General features: G+C 36.3%; 1 protein-coding gene across 4 annotated transcripts; it reads left to right on the top strand.

Annotated features, from left to right (window-relative positions):
* The first annotated feature begins 9,362 nt into the window (after positions 1-9,362).
* On the top strand, positions 9,363-21,730 carry LOC129924133 (uncharacterized). Of its 4 annotated transcripts, none has more exons than XM_056017962.1 (6): positions 9,363-10,590; positions 11,012-11,161; positions 12,368-12,565; positions 19,336-19,389; positions 20,491-20,547; positions 21,369-21,730. In XM_056017962.1, exons 3-6 carry the CDS (start codon positions 12,437-12,439, stop codon positions 21,429-21,431), a joined length of 303 nt encoding a protein of 100 aa, XP_055873937.1. In that variant the 5' UTR covers positions 9,363-10,590; positions 11,012-11,161; positions 12,368-12,436; the 3' UTR covers positions 21,432-21,730. The 4 variants fall into 4 exon arrangements, with proteins under 4 accessions (XP_055873937.1, XP_055873939.1, XP_055873938.1 ...); XM_056017964.1 differs by lacking the exon at positions 9,363-10,590 and adding an exon at positions 10,640-10,664; XM_056017963.1 differs by lacking the exon at positions 9,363-10,590 and adding an exon at positions 10,689-10,738.
* Positions 21,731-22,916: the final 1,186 nt, after the last annotated feature.

The raw sequence follows: 22,916 nt of genomic DNA, 5'->3' as shown, positions 1-22,916 counted from the left end.
GCTGCCTTGCAGATGATCTTGGATGATCAAAGGCTATGGGAGCACACCCAGAAAGAAAAGCAGGCTGAAGTCGGAGTCAATGGGCCTCCTGGCGCATAACACATTGACACTAACTTCATCTATGTTGGAGTTCAGTAACCATTCTAATAGATGTGGTGTCCTGCCCGTGGAATCCCGCCGCGCAGGTAGGGGGCCCGGCTCTCCGCCTCGAAGGAGCCCACACAAGCGAGCTGGTGGTTCTTCTGTCTCTGCCTGTGGAGCCAGGAGCAGGGACAAGAAAGTAAAAACTACTGGCCAACACTCCAAGACCAAAAGTCTAAAAATCTTACAATGGAACGCAGAGGGCATCCAAAAGAAAAAAGAAGCTCTAAAAATATTTCTGCATGAGAAAGAAATTGATGTAGCTTGCATCCAAGAAACTCATTTGAACAGTAATCTTCGTTTCTCCATTAGAGGCTACACCTGCATCAGACAAGATAGAGAAATCAGACCCAAAGGAGGACAATCCTAACCCTCATTAAAAATGACATCCCTACCACAGACATAACTATGCCCAACTCCTCAGAATCAGAAATAATGGGAACTAAGCTAATTCTCCCAGATGGAAATATTAATCTATTTAACTGCTACTTCCCACCAGACAAGGAAATAGAGATTGACCACATAAAAATACCTGACCAAGAAGACTGTCTAATCTTAGGAGATATGAATAGTCACTCTCAGAGCTGGGGATACCCAGACCTAAATGCCAGGGGAGAAGAAATTGAAGAATGGCAAGCAGAGAACAGACTTATCTTGCTTAATAAACCTGAGGATAAATCAACCTTTTTCTCAAGAGCCTGGCTAACATCAACCACTCCAGATCTAGCCTTTGCAACTGACAACTTATCCAAAAAGTGCACCAGAGAAGTTGCAGACCAGCTAGCCACCAGTGACCACAGACCCATATTGATCAGTATCGATACCTCCTTCAAAATTTCAGAAAACTCCACCATCCCCAGATGGAACTACAAAAAAGCCAACTGGCACCTATTCTCAAAGCTCACAGACCTATACACAACTTCAATAAACTGCAAATCAAATCAGGTTAATAAGTCATTCTCAGCTTTCTCCAAAGCAATCCTCCTAGCAGCTAAGGAATCAATTCCCAGAGGTGCAAGAAAAGATTATATCCCCAACTGGTCTGATCACCTTCAACAACTCCACAATGCCACTATTGAAGCCAGAAACACAGTAGAAAATAACCCTTGTATAGAAAATAACATAAATCTAAAAGCAGCTAACGCAGTTTTCAGGAAAAATTACCTTTCTGCCATGAGGAAAAGTTGGCATGAAAAAACAGAACAACTAAACGTAGATAGAGACGGCCACAAACTCTGGCGTATAGCCAAATGTCTCAACCAGGAAGAAAACAGAACAACTCCTATAGTAATAGAAAAGGACAACAAACCCCTGAAAGGCCAAGAAGCAGCAAATGAATTCATTAAGTTTTTCCAAAGCGTAGGACAAATACAAATTAATGAAAGTAGAAATAAAGATGTAAACTCAGAAATACAAGATAAAATTAAAGAAAACAATCCAGCTTACTCCTTGGGAATGACCACTAATCTTAAAATGAAGGAACTAGATGAATCCCTAAAAGTCCTCAAACCAAAACAAGAGTCGGGCCCAGACAAAATATCTAATGACATGCTTCTTCACTTGGGTCCTCAAGCCAAAAGAAAACTGCTACAAATATTCAATGCTAGCTGGAAATCTGGCAGAATTCCAAACATCTGGAATAAAGCCATTATGATCCCTATACTAAAGCACGGCAAACCAAGAAATAAACTGGATAGCTACCGTCCCATCAGCCTCACAAGCTGTACTTGCAAACTGATGGAAAGAGTGATAAATAGAAGGCTAACATGGATCCTTGAGTCAAATAACCTACTCACTGAAGCCCAGGCTGGCTTTAGAAAAGGCAGATCAACAGAAGATCAAATTGCCTTCATCACACAAGAAATAGAAGACGGCTTTCAAGAAAAGAAACCAACAACAATTGTGTGGGTTGACTTAGAAAAAGCATTTGACAAAGTCTGGGAACAAGGTCTCTTGCTCAAGCTAATCCAGCATCACATATCCCACAGAATGTACAACTGGATAAAGGAATATCTAAATAATAGAAAAGCCTTAGTTTGCATGCAAGGACAAAGAAGCCACACAGTCGGTATAAAAAATGGCGTCCCCCAAGGAGGAGTCCTATCCCCAACACTGTTCCTAATATTCATAAACGATCTAAATCAAAACCTACCAAGAAAAGTTAAAAGCAGCATGTATGCAGATGACCTTGCCTTAATTAGCACAGAAGAATATGTAGGAACATCAAAATTTCGATTACAGGATGCTCTCGATATACTCAATAATTGGTCCAAAGACTGGGGCATGTCCATTAACACAAAAAAGACAACATATACCATATTCTCACTGTCAACAAAACAACAAACAATAATATTAACATTAGATAAGGAAGCTTTAGAAAAAAATGACAGCCCTACATATCTTGGAGTCACCTATGACCCGAGACTAACCTGGAAAAACCTAATAGATAAAACACAGAGTAAAGGCATCCAAAGACTATCCCTCTTGAAAAAATTAGCTGGCACAGATTGGGGAGCTAATCACAACATCCTGAAAAAGACCTATACCAGTTATGTAAGACCTGTACTAGAATATGGTGCCTCAGCATGGGGCTCAGCAGCCCAAACCAACCTAAGAAAAATAGACAAGATTCAAAATATTGGTTTAAGGATTATGACAGGAGCAATCAAAACAACACCCATAAGAGCTATGGAGGAAACTGCTGCCCTGATCTCTCTGGATGAAAGAAGAGATAAAAATCCTTTCCCAATTCACTAAATTGGAAACCTTGGAAAGGCACCCACTCAGAACAAAAATCCACAAAACTGGCACAAAAAACCGTCTCAAAAGGACCAATTTCTTACAGGAATCTCTAAACCTAAAAAAGAAACACCAACTTGAAAAAATAACTCTGGAATCCTCGATACACTATAACGAATCTCCACCCTGGGACGAAAGCCCTCTTCCTACTATAAGGGACCATATTGAAAATATAAAAAGAAAATCTGATTACAGACCAACAGAGCTCAAGGAAATAGTGAACTGTTTTCTACATACCAATTACCCTAGCAATCAGTGGATCAGAGTTTACACGGATGGCTCATCCCATAAAGCCACCACAAATGGAGGAGCTGGAATACTTATCGAATGGCCAGATGGAGGAAAACTAGAAAAATCCATTGCAACTGGAGAGCTCTCTGACAGTCACAGAGCAGAAAGGGAAGCACTAGCACTAGCTGCTACCATGCTAGCAAATCATCCAAGTTCCCCTCACAGTCATATTGTCTTGCTAACCGATGCAAAAACAACCCTCCAAAGCTTGCAAAACTCCTCTTATTCCTCTTATATTAAAAACCTCAGAACAGCACTTACAAAGCTCAACAACAACAGCAAAAAAACTGTTATTCAATGGATACCAGCCCATATACAACTAGAAGGAAATGAGAAGGCTGACACACTCGCCAAGAGAGGGAGAACTAACTCTCAAATAAACTCTGCACTCTATCCAGAAGAAATGAAGAAATTAATTGTAAACAAAATAAATGAGAAATGGACGAGCTCTCATCCAAATCACAAGAAAGATGATGCTTACTATAAGCTATCCCGACAAGACCAGCGTCTAATCTTTCGACTCAGGACCGGATACAACAGAATGCGACAACACATGCACCAGAAGCTCAAAATTGGAACCAGTGAAATCTGCCCATGTGGAGTATCACCAGAGAATGCCGACCACGTCCTCCAAAACTGCTCTCTTTACCAAGAGGCCCGTATAAGACATTGGCCCCAAATCACCCCAATAGAAAGAAAACTATATGGAGAGAACCACTGCGCAGTTCATCTCATGTATTGGTCTAGTCATATGAACACTCCAACATAACAATGAGAACGATGAAGAAGAAGAAGAAATAGTTGGCTGCATTATTAAGTTATCTTTCATTAGATATTTCTCAATCAAATAGCATTATTAACTTATGTGTCTTTAAATAAAAAGCACATTCATCATTGTTCTCAATTAAATGTCAAGTAAAAAGTTTCTCCATGGTAACAAAAAGCATATAATGTTTTCTAGTAGACTTCAAATTTAAAATGTTTCCAGTTGACATGAAATAGAAAATCATACAAACATAACCTTAACTTTTTGACAATAATGAAGATAATAAATTGAATGAATAATTTTTGTCTGAATATATTAGTGTGTTAAGTAAATATCAATTTTAAACTAGATTTGAGTTCAATTGTTTCTTCTTTTTCAAAGGTAGAAAAGTTCAAATCCAATTAAGTCCAGCATATGCCCTGCACTCTACATTGGATCTTGTCACTGGTTACCCAGCATACAGAGGCAAAGAATATGAACATTTGCAAGTAAGTTGTTTCTTGATCATCAGGAATCTGTAGCCGAAGAAACAGCCATGTAGAAAGATAAAACTATTAGTAACCTAATGTAAAAAGCATAAGTTATATGGTAGTGCATGAGTGCTTGGACATTGATTCTAATCTAAAAATGAATAATCCTAAAATGAGTCAGTAAATTAGTTATGTTACGAGCAGATGAGACTCTTAATCTTGATTAACAAACAATAATATGTCAATTAAATCACTCCATTTTTCGGTTTCTTCTCTTCCTATTTCAACACAAATTTGCACCTTTCCACATTCACACTATGCTGCACACATAACAAATTACCTTACAAGTGAACAATTCAGCAATATACAGATATGCATAAATGCCTGATGGAGGATGTCTTACATCCCTGAGTAGATAATAGATCATGTGCCACCAAGCAGACATAAGACCTATTTGATCAAAATGGATGGGTTTTTTTTTTTTGTATGTCATTTGTCAGGAGTTTAAAAAAAACACCACCACAATGTTTTTCCAATTTAATAAGGACAAAAATAGAAATGCTATTTAACGTTTATTTCAGATAATAAATGAACACCTTTGATTTGGATTCCTCAACTCAAGGAAACATACCAATAATAGAACAGTCTTAAAAAAAACAGCAGTGAGGCAAACAACTAGGTCAGTGAAACACTAGGTTTAGAGACTTCAGGATCAAAAGACATTTAGCATTGCAACAAAAGTACATAAATAAACAGTAGATTAACAATTAAAAAACAAAACTTGATAGAATGCTCCGAGAGACAATGACAATAAATGATTTCTAGTTCTTTAAATTATCAATTAATCTTTTTCAATCACGGAATGAGTCTGCCAAAGTTAGCCAATTTCATAGTACAATTATGCTAACTGTATGCCTGCTTTTGGACTGATGGCTCTGGGTTTGAAATCTGCCACAATCCTCTCCCATCCTCCATGAGGTTTGGGATGGGAGGAAATAGTCTTCAATTTTCTTAAGTCATTAAGTGACTAATTAACATGAGCTATTCAATATCATTTTTAAAAAGTCTGCTGGTGTTTGACTGATGCAAACATTATTTACATACTTTAAGTGTCATCAACATGATCAGTGCTTCCCTCTAACAATCTCTATTTATAACATTTTTGAAGTAAGGTCTGTATAGTATAAGATAAGAAGATAAGATATAAAAAAGAAAAGCTTATAGCTTTAAATGTTAAAATTATCAACCAAAATCTTAAATCTACAAAAAAAAAAAATAAGCTTTTAAATGTTAAAATTATCAACCAAAATCTTAAATCTACAAAAAAAAAAAATAAGTTTAGTGTTTTACAGTGTAAGAATAATACAAAACAAATCTTTAGCTTGTGATTAATTTGTGAAAGATTGTCCCATACTAAAGAACTGTGAAATGAAATTAACATTGCTCTTCTATAATATTAGTGCAACTCTGATAGACACTTCAGAGAGTCTAGTTGACTACATTAAAACTGTTGTGAGACAATATGACCTTTCTTTTCACCTGGGAAAGATCATGACAGATGGAAAACCTTCTTTTCATAGTTATTTCAGGTTGAAAAGGGGTGGGAATCTACTGGAATGGTTGAACAATAACAATATCATGCTAACCCCCGCTCTATACTTATGCAGTCATTAGTAAAATCATTGTTTTATGAATGTAGAGCCTTGACACTTTAAGCTGATAAACAAATATGGATGTGAGTCTCAAGAATATTTTTTTGTTTACATATCTAAATATTTCATACACTTTGCATGACACAGATTTAGAAAATAAATATAATTAGCTTTAGGAACTAAAGATCATTAAGAACAGCAGAAGACTGATACAAATGGTTCCCGGTCATTTCATTCACAGTCACTTCATCACAGTCAATTCATCTTTGTTCACTTCATCCCCTGGTCATTTCATCTCCTGTTCATTTCATCCCCTGGTTATTTCATCCGCTAGTCATTTCATCCTCTTATCCACCAAATAATAATTGTAAAAAGTTTGAAATTAACAGTATTTCATTTTATTTCATTTACAAGACAAAAAGTGTGACACATTAACTAAGAACAGAATATAATGTCATTAAAAATATAAAAATTTAACATTTATAGATATAGAGCTAATGTAAAGATTATTTTGCATGTTAATTGAAATCATTTATAGATAAAGAGCTAACGTTTATAGAGCTAAATTGTTTTTGCATGTTAATTGAAAGATAAGATAGGCTATTGATAGTTGGTACAGAAGACAATCCATTGATTCATATTGCTGTACATCAGGGGTGGGAAACCTTTTTGTATCGAGGGCCGCATTAAAAAAAAATTGGGAATATATATATACAACTTAGAAAAGATACGCTAGCTAACTGTGCAGAATGTCTTTTAACTCATATTTACACTGTATTTTATTCACGTTATTTTTTTTTTCACACTCCACGTTGAGGAATTACAACAACAGCTAGCAACTTTTAAAAACCAATTTTACAATTTTTTAAAAACATTGCTGTTGTCTTTTAATATTATATTATCCCCACAAATATACAGTTGTACTTAATGTGCAGTATTTTACTTTTTACACTCGTACATTATGTTCCGGAACTGTGGAACTAGCTTACTAGTTGTTACCCTTGTGACTGATGTCAAATTACAGTCAGTCAACATCGACCAGTGATAATACTTGTTTAGTTCCCACACACACAAAAAAAAGAGACAATATATGTTCTGGAAGTTAAATGTCAGGACGAGGGATACCTGCCCTTGTGGAGCATCACCTGAGAGTGCTGACCATGTCCTTCAATGGTGCATACTAAATCAAGTGACCCGAACAAGACTCTGACCCCAAAACTGTCCTATATAACAGAGTCTATTTGAAGAAATGTCATCTCAAAATATACATGTAAAATGAGGACGACAAAGAAGAGGAACAGATGTGTGTGTACCCAAATAGTGTGAACAGCAGCAAGGTTTTTTTTTACGTGTGGAAATACAGCTTCAGGCACCCATAAGACTCCAGTGGAAGTACTAACTGGGACTTCTCTTTGCTTGGAGTTATGTCCTCTGGAGCTGAATCAGTTTCTAGTGAGCTGATGGTATTGCAAAATGGTTTTTGACATTCAAAATTTGCTTTTATAAATTGCACAATTAAGGAATCTAAATAAGTGTTGTACTTTTCATCATTTCACTATAAATAGTTCCACCTTTCAGCAAAGGAAAATGACAAAACCTGTTTTCTTTTTCTTGTTTGTAGAAATGAGAAAGCTTTGTTTGAAAAGATTTAACATGCATTAACATTTCATATGCAAACAACCAATTGTAATAGCACCTATAACAAAATCACCAAATCTGTCTTCCACTTTTCATTAGAAATATTGGTAACTAAGTCCATGCTAAGCTAGCGAATTCATTGGGCTGTTGAAAGTTTAACCCCTTCCGTGTAATGAAATTTTATGCAGCTTTGCGCAAACTTTCCTGTTTAGAGTTGATCTCAGTCAAAGATCAAGCTGCATCAGTTGTTGCACTTGCCATCGTGTTCCAAGCCTACCCAACACTCAACACAGTTCTTTATAGCATTGAATAAATACTGATCAGAGATAGTGTCTTGAATTGAGTGTATTGATATATAGCCAATAAGGGTAATCTTCGTTTACTTGAAACTTTTTATAATGAGACAGTTTCAATAATTTATAAAGATATATTTTTAATATATTTGCATTTTTATTTGTATATACTGTGGGCACACCTGATTTCTGTAAGTGTCGGCGGGCCGCATACAACACTCCTGCGGGCCGTCCGTAATTTGCCCACCCCTGCTGTACATCATTCTTAATTTCTTAGCCAGTGTTACGTATTTCTTGCTGTCAGCATTTATTAGAAATTAGAAAAAATAAAATGTTATATCTGGGTTTGAAATTGCATGCTCATATTCAAGAAAGAATGATTGACAATTAAAGATAAAATAAAAAAAGATGGCCGTCAGGAGAAAAGTTATCAGCAGCTTGATCATAAGTATTTTAATCATTTTCATCTCTCAAAAGATATCCATCACATTTACCTTTTTTGATAAGTAATAAGCCTAGAGTGGCAAGGTCATAATTATTCTAATTGTACTTGTATCTCTCAAGAGATTTCCCCTACTTCCACCACACCTTGGCATTTGTTCATTACATTAACACAAAATGTGCAGGATAATATTGGCATCCCTATAGCAAACAGAAACAATAGAACTAAATACAAAGCCTGCATTACAATATATCTACTTATTTACATATATTATTTCACTTCTCAAAAATTATGAAGAGTGGAAGGAACAATATAAACACTAAAATAACTGTCAAAATATCAAAAAGTGTTCTAAATAAACATATTTATATATTAGATAAACAAGGGCTTAAAGGCGAAGCCTTAACAGCACAGTTACACAACTAGAAAAAAATATTTAAATGGGGACAAAGTGACCAAGGATGAATTGATTGGGGATGATGTGACCAGGGATGAAATATCAGTCACCAGTACAAATCATCAAATGTCTTGAAGTTGTGAAAAAGTTATTAGTTATTTAAAGCATAGAGAGACATGGGGAAAAGTTTTAAAGGATTTCGCTTGAAAATTTTATTTCACCTGAAACTGTTTCTTAATATTCTTAATATTTTTAGATGTTATTTCATTTAGCACACTTTAGATGTAACAAATTTACTTACCTAGCATAGCTCAAGATATACAACATTTTATAGGAACTTGAACTTGCTGAACCTTTGGGTGTCTTACAAGAATAAAAAAATGATATTTATATTGTATTACAGAGTTGCACTATATCTCCAGGATTACCAGTAAATAGAAATACTGTTTCAGCAAGTAATATTTTCATTTCTAATTATAGTAAAAAAAAAAAGTAAAGTTCACCTTTCAGACCTTACAGTCTATAGGGCAGATGATGAAAAGGTAATCTTTTTCTGTGGCCCACAGTTAACAAGGGTGTCATGAGGCCAGCACAATGACCAACCGCCTTTACTTTTCCCAACTAATGTCACGTACCCATTAGAGCTGCATGGACTCAAAGGCTGAAATTAAAAATTACAGCCTTTACCAGGATTCGAACTTGGGACACCCAGCTCAGAAGCCAAGGGCTTACTGCTCATCCATTGCACCTCCATTTCTAATTATACAATTATGAATATGTCTAAGAATGAGGGAAAAATAACTATAACCTTTTTTTTCTCCCACAATAACAATGACCTTATCAGTCACCTGCAACTATGGATCATCTCATGGAAATTAGAGGATGGCCTGGACATTAGCTATGGTCAGAACAATGTTGTCCACATAACAGTTCCCCTTGCTCCAAAAAAAGTTGTTTTTTCCCTAGGGAACACAGATGCTGATACTGCTTGGTATTAATGACTTCACAGGTTCTGCCAGGATGTAGCATTTGTGCTGCAAGCTGCCCAAAGGTCACAAGTTCCTGATTTTTTACTCAGGTTTGACTACCAAAGCTATTCCCATGTTGGGCACAGCCGCAAGGCAGCAGAGTTTGGATTCTGTTTTTTCCTTCTAGATGAATGGCAAGCGAAGGCTAATGAGCCTTTCCTACCTGAAGATTACCTGGCTTAGTTGCCAGTTGTTCAACTTTGCCCCTTCTCTGCCAGACACAGTATTTCCTACATCATGGCACTTTCATTATTACCTGTACTTATTGCTTGTACTCATATTGTTATTTAAATAACCAATAACAAAATCTTTCTTTTTATTGTTATTCTTGGTATTTATTGAAAAGGATTTTTTTTAGTTCTCCCAATTAACAATGGTACAGTATCATGAAAGGCAACATTGATTTAAAAAAGATGTGTTGTGCCACTCTTATCATATTTATAAGTTGAATTTGTATTTGATGATTGCAGAAATGATGCTTAAAAGCATGAATGAATTCTTTCTACTTTTATTTCAGGGGATTCATTCAACAGATGAAGTCAACTTCATACAGAATCTAGTTTTTTATGTGGAGAGAGCTTATAGAACACCTGACTATGAGCTTATAGAACACCTGACTCTGGGATGTGGGAAAGAGGAAATATAACAATGGAAGCATAGAGATTCATGCCAGGTAAATATAACACTAGAAGCATAGAGATTCATGCCAGGTAAATATAACAATGGAAGCATAGAGATTCATGCCAGGTAAATATAACAATGGAAGCATAGAGATTCATGCCAGGCAAATATAACAATAAAAGCACAGAGATTCATGCCAGGTAAATATAATAATGGGGACAGAGAACCTGATAATTAAACAAATGGAGATGCATGCTGGTAACTTAAACAATGGAAGAATAGAGATGCATGCTTACTAGATATAACAATGGTAAAACAGATATCCCCCAAAAAATAAATATAATACTGGATATCTATTTTTTATTCATTGACATCTAATTTAATGAAATAGAACACATAATCTTATCTTATCTTATAAGCAAGAAATGCAAGATGTTTTAAGAAATATATTATTGTATTTGTCATCATTTCAGTTGGCATTGCTAGAGCAGCATTAAGGCAGTCAATGAATGTAACTTATTTGGTGAGCATGGAGCCACCTGGTCTGGGATTTTTGTTAATATTGATGCCCACCACAGGAACAGAACAATATTTGAAACTGACCATGGGAATCAAACTCTGAGGTAAGCAAAGAACAAAGCCTCTTTGTAAAAAAAATGCCCATGGAAAGATAACAAAAGTAAAAAAAAAAGTATTTGGGCAGACTCTTGGCAAAGTGCAAAACAATGAGTCCTAATAACCTAACTAACTTGAAAGGTTCTTTTTGGGGACTTGATGGTCGAAGATATTAGCATAGTACATGGGCTCTGGTGCTGTGGCCAGTTCAGAGATCTGTTTGTATCCTCTTCAGAGCTTATCTATATTTAACCATATTTTATTCACCTCTTTATAACCATTTTACCATTGTAATATGAGGCCAAAGAAAAAAGAATGTATGTACTAGGTACTAGGCAGCCTAGCAGAGAAACTTCATTTTTGTAGATCACTCAGTCTACAACTGCTATTAGTCTTACATCTCCTCCACAGCAACTCTTTCTATTTTCAGTTTGTATTCATGTTTGAGTAATAGGAACTGAGATTAATTTTGAATATCCCATTATTAGGTTTCTGCACAGTCCACTACATGGTTTTCATTTTGCATGATTAACCTCGCTAATTCAGACAAACTGTTCAATGCTCTAATGACACCGGGGAAGGAATACTTGGACAAACTTGTCGTAGCATATGGAAAAAGAAATGTGCTTTTATCTTTGTGTCTTTCTTAGTATATTATTAGGTGTGTTTTGTATTTGCAAATTATTGTTCAGTGTTTAATGTTTTATTACTGTACTTTTTAGTCTTTAGTTCAGAAATTTCTAAATTTAGTGACTTTACCAATGGTGTTACTCAAATGTGAATATTTGTTTGTTATAAATCTCATGGCTCTATTTTGCATCATGTATTTCAATTTTATGTTTATGTTAGGTTGTTTTCATTTATTTGGGGGTGGGGGGGTAATTACTTATACCAATTATTAAATCATATCATTTAATGAGCCATAAAAAAAATTGTTACTTGCTTTGAAAATAAGAAATATGCAGTACATATGCATTGCAAATAAATGAATCTACAGATGTAGCAGGACTAGTTGAAAATAAAGCACTTTTATGGCATAATGTGAGATCTAGTCAGTTTCATCAGGAAACCAAGCACTTGACTACTCTGCTGCCATGTATATTCCTCAAAACCTAATCTTCTGAACTTTAAATGGACTAGAATCCTGGATCTTGATATTTGCATACTCTTGTATCCTTGAACTTTTCGAAATGACTTTTTTTTTTGTATCGCAGAACACTGATGCCTCTCTTCTATTGAGTGTAAGTTGGCCTGCATTAGCCATAAATGAAGATGATGTTAGAATGAAAACAATTGAGAAGGTCCTTCGCAAGTTAAAAGGCAACTTTGGTATCAAACATTTTCCTAGAGATAGGTACAAAACAGCTATAGAGGACAAAAATAGAAAGTATTACCGCCCTGCTGAAATAAAGGTATGAGTTTAAAAAAATAGTTCTTACTTTACATTTACACACTGTTTTAAGTTTGTACATTTTTGTTTCAAGTTTCTCAGTACTGTTTTTTTAACTGAAGTAAACAAAGAAAAGTCAGTTTATTAAATCTTTAGTCACAGCAACAAAACAGCAAAAAGAAACTACATCCTAAAATAGACTCTTAGCCAATAAATAAAGAAGAAAATCCTGTAATAGACTAAAACAACACGAGCTTCAATAAACACAATGATTTTATTCGTCCTTATTTATGCTCTTTACTCCAGCCACTTGTTCTCTATACTCTGACTTCCTTTTACACACAGTCCCTGACACACTGCTGTTCACTCAAGCATGTACACTCAAGGTCCACTGGTCATTTCATACACAGGCACACACACTGCACTACCAGCCACGCAAAACACATACACTTACTATCACATCTCCCTCCTTAAAAGCTTTGAGATATCAATTGACTATACAAATGATTTCTGTTTCACTATAAACAAATGAGTAAACTGAATACATGTTTAACACAACAGAATGTTCAATTGTTAATATTATCAATAGTAACAATATAAATTATAAAATGTGTAGTAAAAAAAACAACAACAGTCTAGGTTTACAAATAGACATTAATTATATACAAATTGCATAATAATAAAAAGATATACATGTATCTAATTATCTGCGTCAGGGTAACGTACTGGTGGCCGAACTTGCCTACCATATCGAGTTATTACAGGCGGCGGATTGGTAGTGTTAGTCTGTTCCTGTTGCACATTTGTATCGCTCATGTTCTCTGGCTGTGTGGTTTGACCATTAATGACTGTCTCTGGGGTGTCCATTTAAAAAATATCAGGCATGACCCTTGATTTTGTACATGTGTCTCTTAACATCCTTCTATTTCTTCTGTAAGTTATCCCATTCGGTGTTTTTACCCAGTATGATCTCGGGGTCTCCGCTTCTGAGATGACCACTGCTGGTTCCCATAAATCACCAGGCTTCTTTTGCATCCACACTTTGCTCTCAGGCTGAATGTGTGGTCGCTCGGTGCGCCTCGCTGTTTTGTTGTAATATTTTGCTTGATTACTTTTTCTTGTTTTCCAAGCATTTTCTTTTTTGTCTGGGATTTGAGGTCTGAGATAGGCCTCCGTTGTCGGAAGATTTGTCCTCAGACGGCGGCCCATGAGCAGCCGTGCAGGTGAAGGTCCATCAGGGCATGGAGCATTTCGAAATTGCAAGAGGGCCATGTATGGGTCTTGACCAGACGTTCTAGCTTTATTTAGAAGCTGTTTCACTGTTTGTATGGCCCGTTCTGCCATACCATTAGATTGTGGAAATCTGGGGCTAGACGTAATGTGCTTAAATCCCCAGCTTTTAGAAAATTTCAGAAATTCTTGACAAGCCAATGAGGGTCCATTGTCACTAATTACTTCCCTTAGAATACCATGTCGAGCAAATTGTGATTTCATATGTATGATCACATCTGAAGCCTTTAGTGTTGGGATAAGATTTATCTAAAAAAAATTACTATAGTAATCTACAAGTAGCAAATAGTTTTTACCGAGATACTCAAAATTATCAGCTCCAATTTTTTCCCAAGGAAGTACAGGAGTATCATGTGGTAACAATGGCTCCTTTTGCTGGGACTTCTGGTGTTCGTTACACACTGCACATGTTGATACCATGTCTATAATCTGCTTAGACATTCCAGGCCAGAAGAACACCTCCTTAGCTGTAACAAGACATCTATCTCGCCTAAGATGACCTTGGTGCAGTCTTTGAAGCATTTCTTTTTGCAATACTTTTGGTACTATTAATCTTTCTCCTTTAAAAAGTAAACCATTGCTTTCACTAAGTTCTTCTTTAAATCCTGAATATGCTCGAATTTCTTGTGGAATTTCAGCTCTCTTGTTTGGCCAGCCTATCATAATATTATTCTTTAACAGCCTTAAAACAGCATCATCTGCAGTGGCCTGCTGAAAAATGTTCATATATTCATCTGACATGGGTAAACTATTGACGATCAGATGAACTTGCCAGTCATCACTTGAGGGATATTTGATTGGTAGCGATGCTCTTGACAGTGTGTCTGGAATAGACATTTCTTTGCCTGGCTTGTATTCCAGCAGTATTTCATTAGTCGAAGAAGCATCCGCTGAAGCCTAGGTGGTGTAGATGCCAAAGGCTTTTTGATAATCGCTTCCAAAGGTTTGTGATCTGTTTCAACCTTTATTGGACGTCCATACACATAGAAATGGAAATGTTCAACTCTGAAGACAATGGCAAGCATTTCTTTTTCTATTTGTGCATATCGTTTTTCACAGTCTGTAAGAGATCTTGAGGCGTAAGCCACTGGCCTTTCATTCTGCATTAATACTGCTCCAAGTCCCTCCTGTGAAGCATCCACAGACAACTTGACTGGCTGTGAAACATCATAAAAGGCTAAAACTGGGGCGGTTGTGATCAAACTCTTTAAATAATCAACAGCCTTCTGATGTTGTTCCAACCATATCCACTCGTTGTCTTGTTTAAGTAACTCTCTTAATGGGGCAGTTATTTCTGACAAGTTCTGTAAGAATTTACCAAGATAATTAATCATACCCAAAAATCTTTCTAGTTCCTTGCGATCTGTAGGGTATGGCATGGATTGTATTGCTTCAATCTTTGAGTCATCAGGCTTTATACCACTATCTGTAATGATATGTCCTACAAACTTGACTTGTCATACTCTTAGGCTACATTTAGATGGCTTCAGTTTGATTCCTTTCCTTCTTGCTATGTCAAGAACTTGCCTAAGTCTATCATCATGCTCTTCTATTGTTCTACCTGCTATCAGTATTTCGTCCATGTATGTCTCAACCCCTTGTATAACGTCGAAAGCTTGGTGGAAACGTTTTGCAAATACTTCTGCAGAAGAGTTTAGCCCAAATGTTAGACGAAGGAACTTGTAGCGACCAAAAGGTGTGTTAAAAGTTGTTAGATCTGTACAGCTCTTGTCTAATTTAATTTGCCAAAAGGCAGAGTTGGCATCTAATACCGTGAACACTTGACTGCCACTTAGTCGACTAGCTATTTCTTCTATAGTAGGTAATTGATAGTGTTCTCTTTGAATGGCTTTGTTGAGGTCTCTAGGGTCTAGACATATCCTTAATCCGCCTCCTTTCTTTTCAACAATAACAAGTGAGTTGACCCATGCAGTGGGATGATCTACTTTTTCAATGACACCCTCATCTTCCATTCTTCTCAATTCATTTTGTAATTCCTCACGTAGTGCTGCTGGGACTTTCCTTGCTGCGTGTACAACAGGTTTAATGTTGGAATTGACCTTTATAGTATATTATATTCCTCTTCCATGCAGCCTAAGCCAGTAAATACATCTGCGTAGCCTGAGAGTGTATCGTCCTCTATAAAGTCAACTCTTCTGATTAAATTCATTTGTTGGCAGCCTGGTAGACCCATAATTGGCTTTGAATATGTCTCCACAATTTGAAATTCTATTATGGCTGTCTTACTTTTAACAGTACATTTAATGTGTGCTTTGCCAACAACCTTCAATCTTTCTCCACTGTAAGTAGTAAGTTTGGATGTTGTTTCGAGAAGTTTCTTTCTTTTTAATTGCTTGAAGATTCTGTATGGGAGAATATTGACTTGTGCTCCAGTATCCAACGTGAATGTGACTTGTTTGTTTTCAACAGTAATGAGTGAGTTCCATTCGTTGCTTAGACTATGGGAGCCAATATTGCCGATGAAAAATGTTTCCTCAATGGAGTCATCTCGACCTTCTGACTTCACTATACTTACAGGCGTTGATCTGCACACTGACGAAAAATGACCTTTTTTATGACATTTGTGACATGCTTCCCCATAAGCTGGGCACTGACGTGGTCTGTGTTCCTTGCCACAATAGCTACAACTCACATTTCCTTTTGTTCTTTTAAAGCTATTGGTAGCTGAATTCACAACGTGTACCCCACTTTCTTCATTCATGAGCTTAAGCTGCCATTCAGTTTCCTCAGCTGCCCGACATATATTTTCTGCCTTGTTAAGGTCTAGATCTGGTTCTCTCAAAAGTCTTGCTCGGGTGTTCTCATTCCTTATGCCACCAACTATCCTATCTTTTATTAGGGAATCTTTAAGCAAATCAAACTCACATGTCTTTGCCTTGAGTTTGATGTCAGTGACAAAGTTGTCAAATGACTCTCTTTCATGTTGAGAACGCTGGAAAAAAACATGTCTTTCAATGGTAACATTTTTTCTTGGTAGACAGTACTTCTCAAACTTATTAAGAATGCAGTGAAGTGTATGGAAGGACTTGCTAATCTCACATTCATTACATTCATTGTCCGTCCATTGGAAAGTGTTATAGACTTGCACTGCTTCTTGGCCGATCACATGCAGTAATGTCATAGACTGTACTTCTCTGCTTTTGGTATCCAGTCCACTTGCTATCGAATATATCTGAAAGGATTGTTTGAACCTTTTCCAATTTTCTGCTACGTTGCCATTTAATTCCAGCCGTTGTGGCGGGTGGAGTCGGTCCATCTGACACCATGTAATAGACTAAAACAACACGAGCTTCAATAAACAATGATTTTATTCGCCCTTATTTATGCTCTTTACTCCAGCCACTTGTTCTCTATACTCTGACTTCCTTTTACACACAGTCCCTGACACACTGCTGTTCACTCAAGCATGTACACTCAAGGTCCACTGGTCATTTCATACACAGGCACACACACTGCACTACCAGCCACGCAAAACACATACACTTACTATCACAATCCAACATATCTTGGTGTAAAACTAGACCAAAGACTGTCTCTAAAACACTTTATGGCAGATTTAAAAGAAAAGGCATCACAAAGATTAAACATAATAAAACACCTAGCAGGAACATCCTGGGGAGCTGAAAAGAAAACCTTAAGACAATTATACACTGGATATGTCAGATCTGTAATGGATAACTGTCTCTCCATACAAGTAGCTGCCAACAAAACCTATCAATCATCATTAGATACAATCCAAAACCAAGCCTTGCGGCTAATTAGTGGAGGTATGAGAACTACTCCCACAGCAGCCTGTGAAATAGACTCCAATATTGAACCTCTTAAGTTAAGGCGCAACAGAGCAGCATTAGAAGCTATTGAGAGATACAGAAGGTTGGAGGACGATCATCCAAATAAATTACTAACACAGAGAAATAGGAAAAACAACCAAAAAAAGCAAAGGACTCTGATCCAACTTACTGACGAACTAGCCCTAAAACACCACCTACCCAATAACAGAGAAAAAATTACCAGGTTTTCAAACATTACACCCGGACTAAACTACAAACAACCAACCATCAAAACACATTTACTAAATAACACCTTAACAAAAGAATCAAATCCACTGGAGCTCAAAGTAGGCACGCTTGAAACAATCGAAAGGTATAAAAAAACAGCTATCCATATTTATACATGCGGATCGGCTTTCAAAGCTACCATCAATGCTGGTCTTGGTGCCTTCCTGGTCTTCCCTAAAAATAAACACTTTGAGATAAGCGCACCCTGTGGCGATTACTGCTCAAACTTCCAAGCCGAAATTGAGACAATTACCATAGCACTTCAGACAGTGGAAAACAAATTATATGAAGGAGTGCAACCACCATCAGATATTGTTGTCTTTACAGACTCCCAATCTACTCTGCAAGCACTTAACAGCAGCACCTCAAACAGCCCAAGAGAGTTGACAACACTCATTGTGATAATCCACCAGATGATATCAAAATTAAATATCAATATCACACTACAGTGGATCCCTGGACACATTGGCATCATGGGAAATGAAAAGGCAGATAAGCTATCAAAGGCAGGTTCATCTATGGAACAACCAGATAGACCTGTTAACTACCTCACCCTAACGTCAATGTTAGTCAACAATCACAAAGAGGAGTGGCTCAACCAATGGGCATCAGGAAACACAGACAGAGCCATGTACAGAGAAATGACTAAGCCTAACAAACTGGACAGTATTAACTTCCTCCCCCGCAAAGAACAATCTACAATCTTCCAACTAAGAACAGGACACACACCACTATTAAATTACCACCTGAACAAAATAAACTCCACACAACTACCCCTTTGCAGACACTGCGCCCACCCCTTTGAAACCGTAAACCATATTCTCTTTGAATGCCCCTCCCTAATCCACCTTAGGCAGACCCTACTTCCACTACAGCCCAACATAACCAACACCCTCTATGGCAGTGCTGAACAACTGAAGAAAACAGCACACTTTTTTTCCTTGGCACAGTCTGCAAAAGACCTCACAGCTCAGCAGCAATAAAGCTGGCTAGAAGAAGAAGAAGAAACTGAAGTAATAGTACATCTCCCACAATTTGAATTAATCTACCCAAAGAACCCAACTATGTTTAAAAATTTAAAAAAAGATTATATTTATGAAAGTACTAAAAAAAATATTTATGTTTTAATTGGTTTTAAAAATTATTTGTTCTGGTACAGGTGCATTTCAACTAAGCACAAAGCCTTCCTATTTCAGATAAGTTTCTTTTATAATGTGCTTCAACAGAGCCATTATGTTTACCTGTCCAATTCATGATGAGTTTTGAAAAAGGAAAAAAAAATATTTTTAGAATAATTGAAAATGATAGAGCCTAGCCTACTGAATGAAACCTGTCCCACATCTCTAGTGTCACTTCAACCCATACTTATATCAAGTCAATTGCTACATTTAAGATTATCTTAAAATATTTGTTTGATTTTCAGTTTATAAGCACAGTAAGACTTTCTGATCTTTTGGCATCATTTTACATAGCTCAGGTAAGGCTCATTTTTCTTTTTTGTTTTACTTTACTACCTTAATGTAAAAGTATTTGATCAGTAGTTTTTTTTTTTAAAAGCTAAAAAATCTTTCAAAACCTTCCTTGGCTTTTTTGAAGGATCATCTGAATCATCTTCTTCTTCCTCGTTCTTATTTTTATGCTGGAGCATTCAGATGACTTAACCAATATTTTCATATCAACTGAGCAGTGGTTTTAATCAGGGATCTCTCCATATAGTTTTCTTTCTTTTGGGGTGTTTTGGGGTCAGTGTCTTGTACAGGCCTCATGGTAAAGAAAGTTTTGAAGGACATTCTCTGGTGACACTCCACATGGGCAGATTTCACTGGTTCCAATTTTGAGTTTCTGGTACATATGTTGTCTCATTCTGTTGTGTCCAGTCCTGAGTCAAAAGATTAGGCATTGATCTTGTCAGGATAGCTTATAATAGGCATCATCTTTCTTGTCTGAATCATCTAAAATAAAACATCTATTAAAAGCTCACATCATATTTAATGTATAGTTCGTTCATTATAATTCATAGGACACATCTGTCCTCTAGGTGGCACATTCCATTTTTTTGTGCCTTTCTGATGAGCTTGGAATGTTTGGCTGCATACTGGGTAAATGTAAGGCTGTGTGGATTTCTATTTTTCTTCTTTCAAGGCTGTTTTTTTTTTTATCCTTTGCAGTTTGTGCTCCTATTCTCATAGTGTGGTGTCCATATGCTCTATCATTTTGAGCTAAGCTTCATGGCATGCCTTCTATACACTGTCCATGATTCAAAGCATAGAGAATTGTTGAGAGGAAAACAGTTAGACTGACCTCTAGTTAAGTTTGTATGGTGATGGCTTCTCTGTGCCAGACACTTTTGGTCATTCTGTCTTAGCTATTTGGGAGTCTATGTCTAGGTATCATTATGTGTCAGAACCAAGTTTAAGCTTGATATTTTAAGTTCCTAAGTTAATTGATCAGCAAACCTTTCTTCTCTACTATATCATGTAATGTATGCTAAAAATGGTTGTTGTTGTTTTTTTTTCAATATATAAACAAATATTTAGTGAGGATAAGACAGTTCAAATATTTTTTTTTTGTTTTGAAGAAGACAGAAACTGCCAGACAGTCTGCTCTGAACTCCCAAGAGTACTCAAATTACCAGGTAAACATTTGTGATAGGATCTAGTAACTGTTGATTATTATGAACGAATAATAATAAGACTCTGGATATAACTTATAAGACATGAAATCAGCTGTTTAATCTAACGCCATATTGGTTGACAACAACAGTTACAAGGGATGTTACTCCCAAACACCGATTGGTGCAACCTATATAAAACACACATCAACATCCTTCCCTTTCTATAGCTAACAAAATACATATTAGAAATATTTGCAATTAAAATAACAAACATTAATAACTCATCATATTTTATAAATATTATAACAACTAAAAAAAATAAATTTCAATTGAGAGTGTGACACATATAGAATAAATATTTCAACATGCATATTAATATTGTCATAAAAATTCTTAGTACATGTCATAATCCCTATGCCACACAGGTCTATTTGTTTCTCGAGTGCTAGTTCTTGTTGGCATATTTCTATCACAATTATTGTCTGGTACATGAGAAACTACTTCAGACTGTGATGCATGTTGAGAACAGTTATCAGAGAAATCTGGCCTTTCATTATCATCATCATCCAAGACATTCCCATCATAGACATCAGTGTCAGTGTCTTTCAAAATAGTGTTACTTGGCCTAATATGAAATCTGTTGCGTATGTAGAGTCCTCCATTATCTCCCTTGATCTTATAAGATCTTGGAGATGGATGTTCCCTGATCATTCCAGGATACCATCCAGTTTGACCTGGGTTTTGGTAATAAATAGTTTGCCCTAGATGGAGTTTTGGTAAATCCCGAGCTTGCTTATCATATTGTCTTTTTACTTGTCGTTTGTAATTCTCTTTCTTCTCAGCTACAACATGTTCACTTAAACACTTTGACGTGCTGGGAATCAATGTCCGAGGACTTCTTTTGAGGCACATTTCAGCTGGGCTAAATCCAGTACATTGCCGAGGTGTATTTCTGAGTTCCAGTAAAGCTTCATATGTTAAAGCTTCATATAGCTTCATTTTCTAATCACATCTTGTGATGTTGTTGTTGAAAGATAATCATACTCAATAAAATTAGAGTAATAATCAACAGTAATTAGATACTGTCTTCCATCCACTTCCATCAGGTCAGCTCCAACTTTTTCCCATGGAACATTTCCTTCATCATGTTGTATAAGTGTTTCTCTCTGGTTCATAGGTTTTCTTTCTTGACAAGCAGTGCATGTCTCTGCCATCTGCTTTATTTCATCAGCCATGCCTGGCCAGAATATCGTCTGTCGGGCCCTCCTCATCATTCCATCATATGCAATGTGTTCTGTGTGCAGGTTTTTCTTCATTTCTTGACGAATACTGAAAGGTATGACTATTCTTTCTCCTTTCAAAATTACTCCATTACTAAGTCCCAAAGTATCAGCAAAATCAAAATATGTTCTTATCATGTTGTCTAAATCTTGTTTTCTTTGAGGCCATCCATTCATAATTAGCTTTGATAATTTATTTAATGTGTCATCTAAGTCTGTTTCTTGTTTTATTCTTTCTAATAATGGATCCGGTATGTCCACAACTTGTGTCTGGCATATGTTAAAAACTTCATCTTGCTTCTCTTCTTGATTGCCCAGTCGTGATAATGTGTCAGCACTGAAATGAGAAATCATAACGATTGCTCCTTAACATCAAGTTTTGTAATCTTCTTGGAGCCTGGTTTAGAGGTTTCCTTAAGATGTTTGCAAGTGGCTTATGATCATTTATTATTATGACATGTCTTCCAAATGTATATTGATTAAATCTTTCTAGCCCAAAAATCACGGCAAGTAGTTCTTTTTCAATGAGCCCACCGTTTTTCCGTTGGTGTCAATGCTCTAGAGGCAAATTCTATTGGTTGTCCTTCTTGCATTAGTACAGCTCCAAGTCCATGTTGACTACTGTCCACTTGTATTTCCAGTTTCTTGTCAGGGTTGTAGAATATAAAAAACTGGAGTATTGGTAATCATTGTTTTTATCTTGTTGAATGCCTCTTCACATTTTTCAGTCCATCTAAAATTGCAATCTTTCTTTGTTAGTTCTCTTAATGGTTGAGACACTTCGGCTAGATTGTTCAAAAATTTTGACAAATACTGCACCATTCCACATAATTTTCTTGCTTCCTGGCTATTTTCTGGTTTCTTCATTTCCAGAATAGCTTTGATATTCTTTGTGTCAGGCTTTATGCCTTGTGCACTAATGCAGTGTCCCATGAAACTTATCTGGTCTTGTTTCTATACTGTTTTCGTTTCATTTGATTTAATGTGTTTCTCTCTTAATCTCTTCAGTTTGTCAGAGTGATCTTTTTCTGCTTCTTCTTTGAACTGACCACATCCCACAATCACGATATCATCAGCCACATTAATGCATCCTTCTAATCCTAACAATGC

Source organism: Biomphalaria glabrata, unplaced genomic scaffold (genome assembly GCF_947242115.1).
Source record: "Biomphalaria glabrata unplaced genomic scaffold, xgBioGlab47.1 scaffold_20, whole genome shotgun sequence".
Classification (NCBI taxonomy): Eukaryota; Metazoa; Mollusca; class Gastropoda; family Planorbidae; genus Biomphalaria; species Biomphalaria glabrata.
The sequence above is the reverse complement of the archived record's forward strand: the minus strand, read 5'-3'. Positions and strand labels throughout refer to the sequence as shown.

Coding starts and splice junctions, on each gene's coding strand:
- LOC129924133 (XM_056017962.1), top strand. CDS start 12,437: ATGAAAACAATTGAGAAGGTCCTTCGCAAGTTAAAAGGCAACTTTGGT. Junction 12,566..19,335: donor ACCGCCCTGCTGAAATAAAG/GTATGAGTTTAA, acceptor TTTGATTTTCAG/TTTATAAGCACAGTAAGACT. Junction 20,548..21,368: donor AAGAGTACTCAAATTACCAG/GTAAACATTTGT, acceptor CTTTCTTCTCAG/CTACAACATGTTCACTTAAA.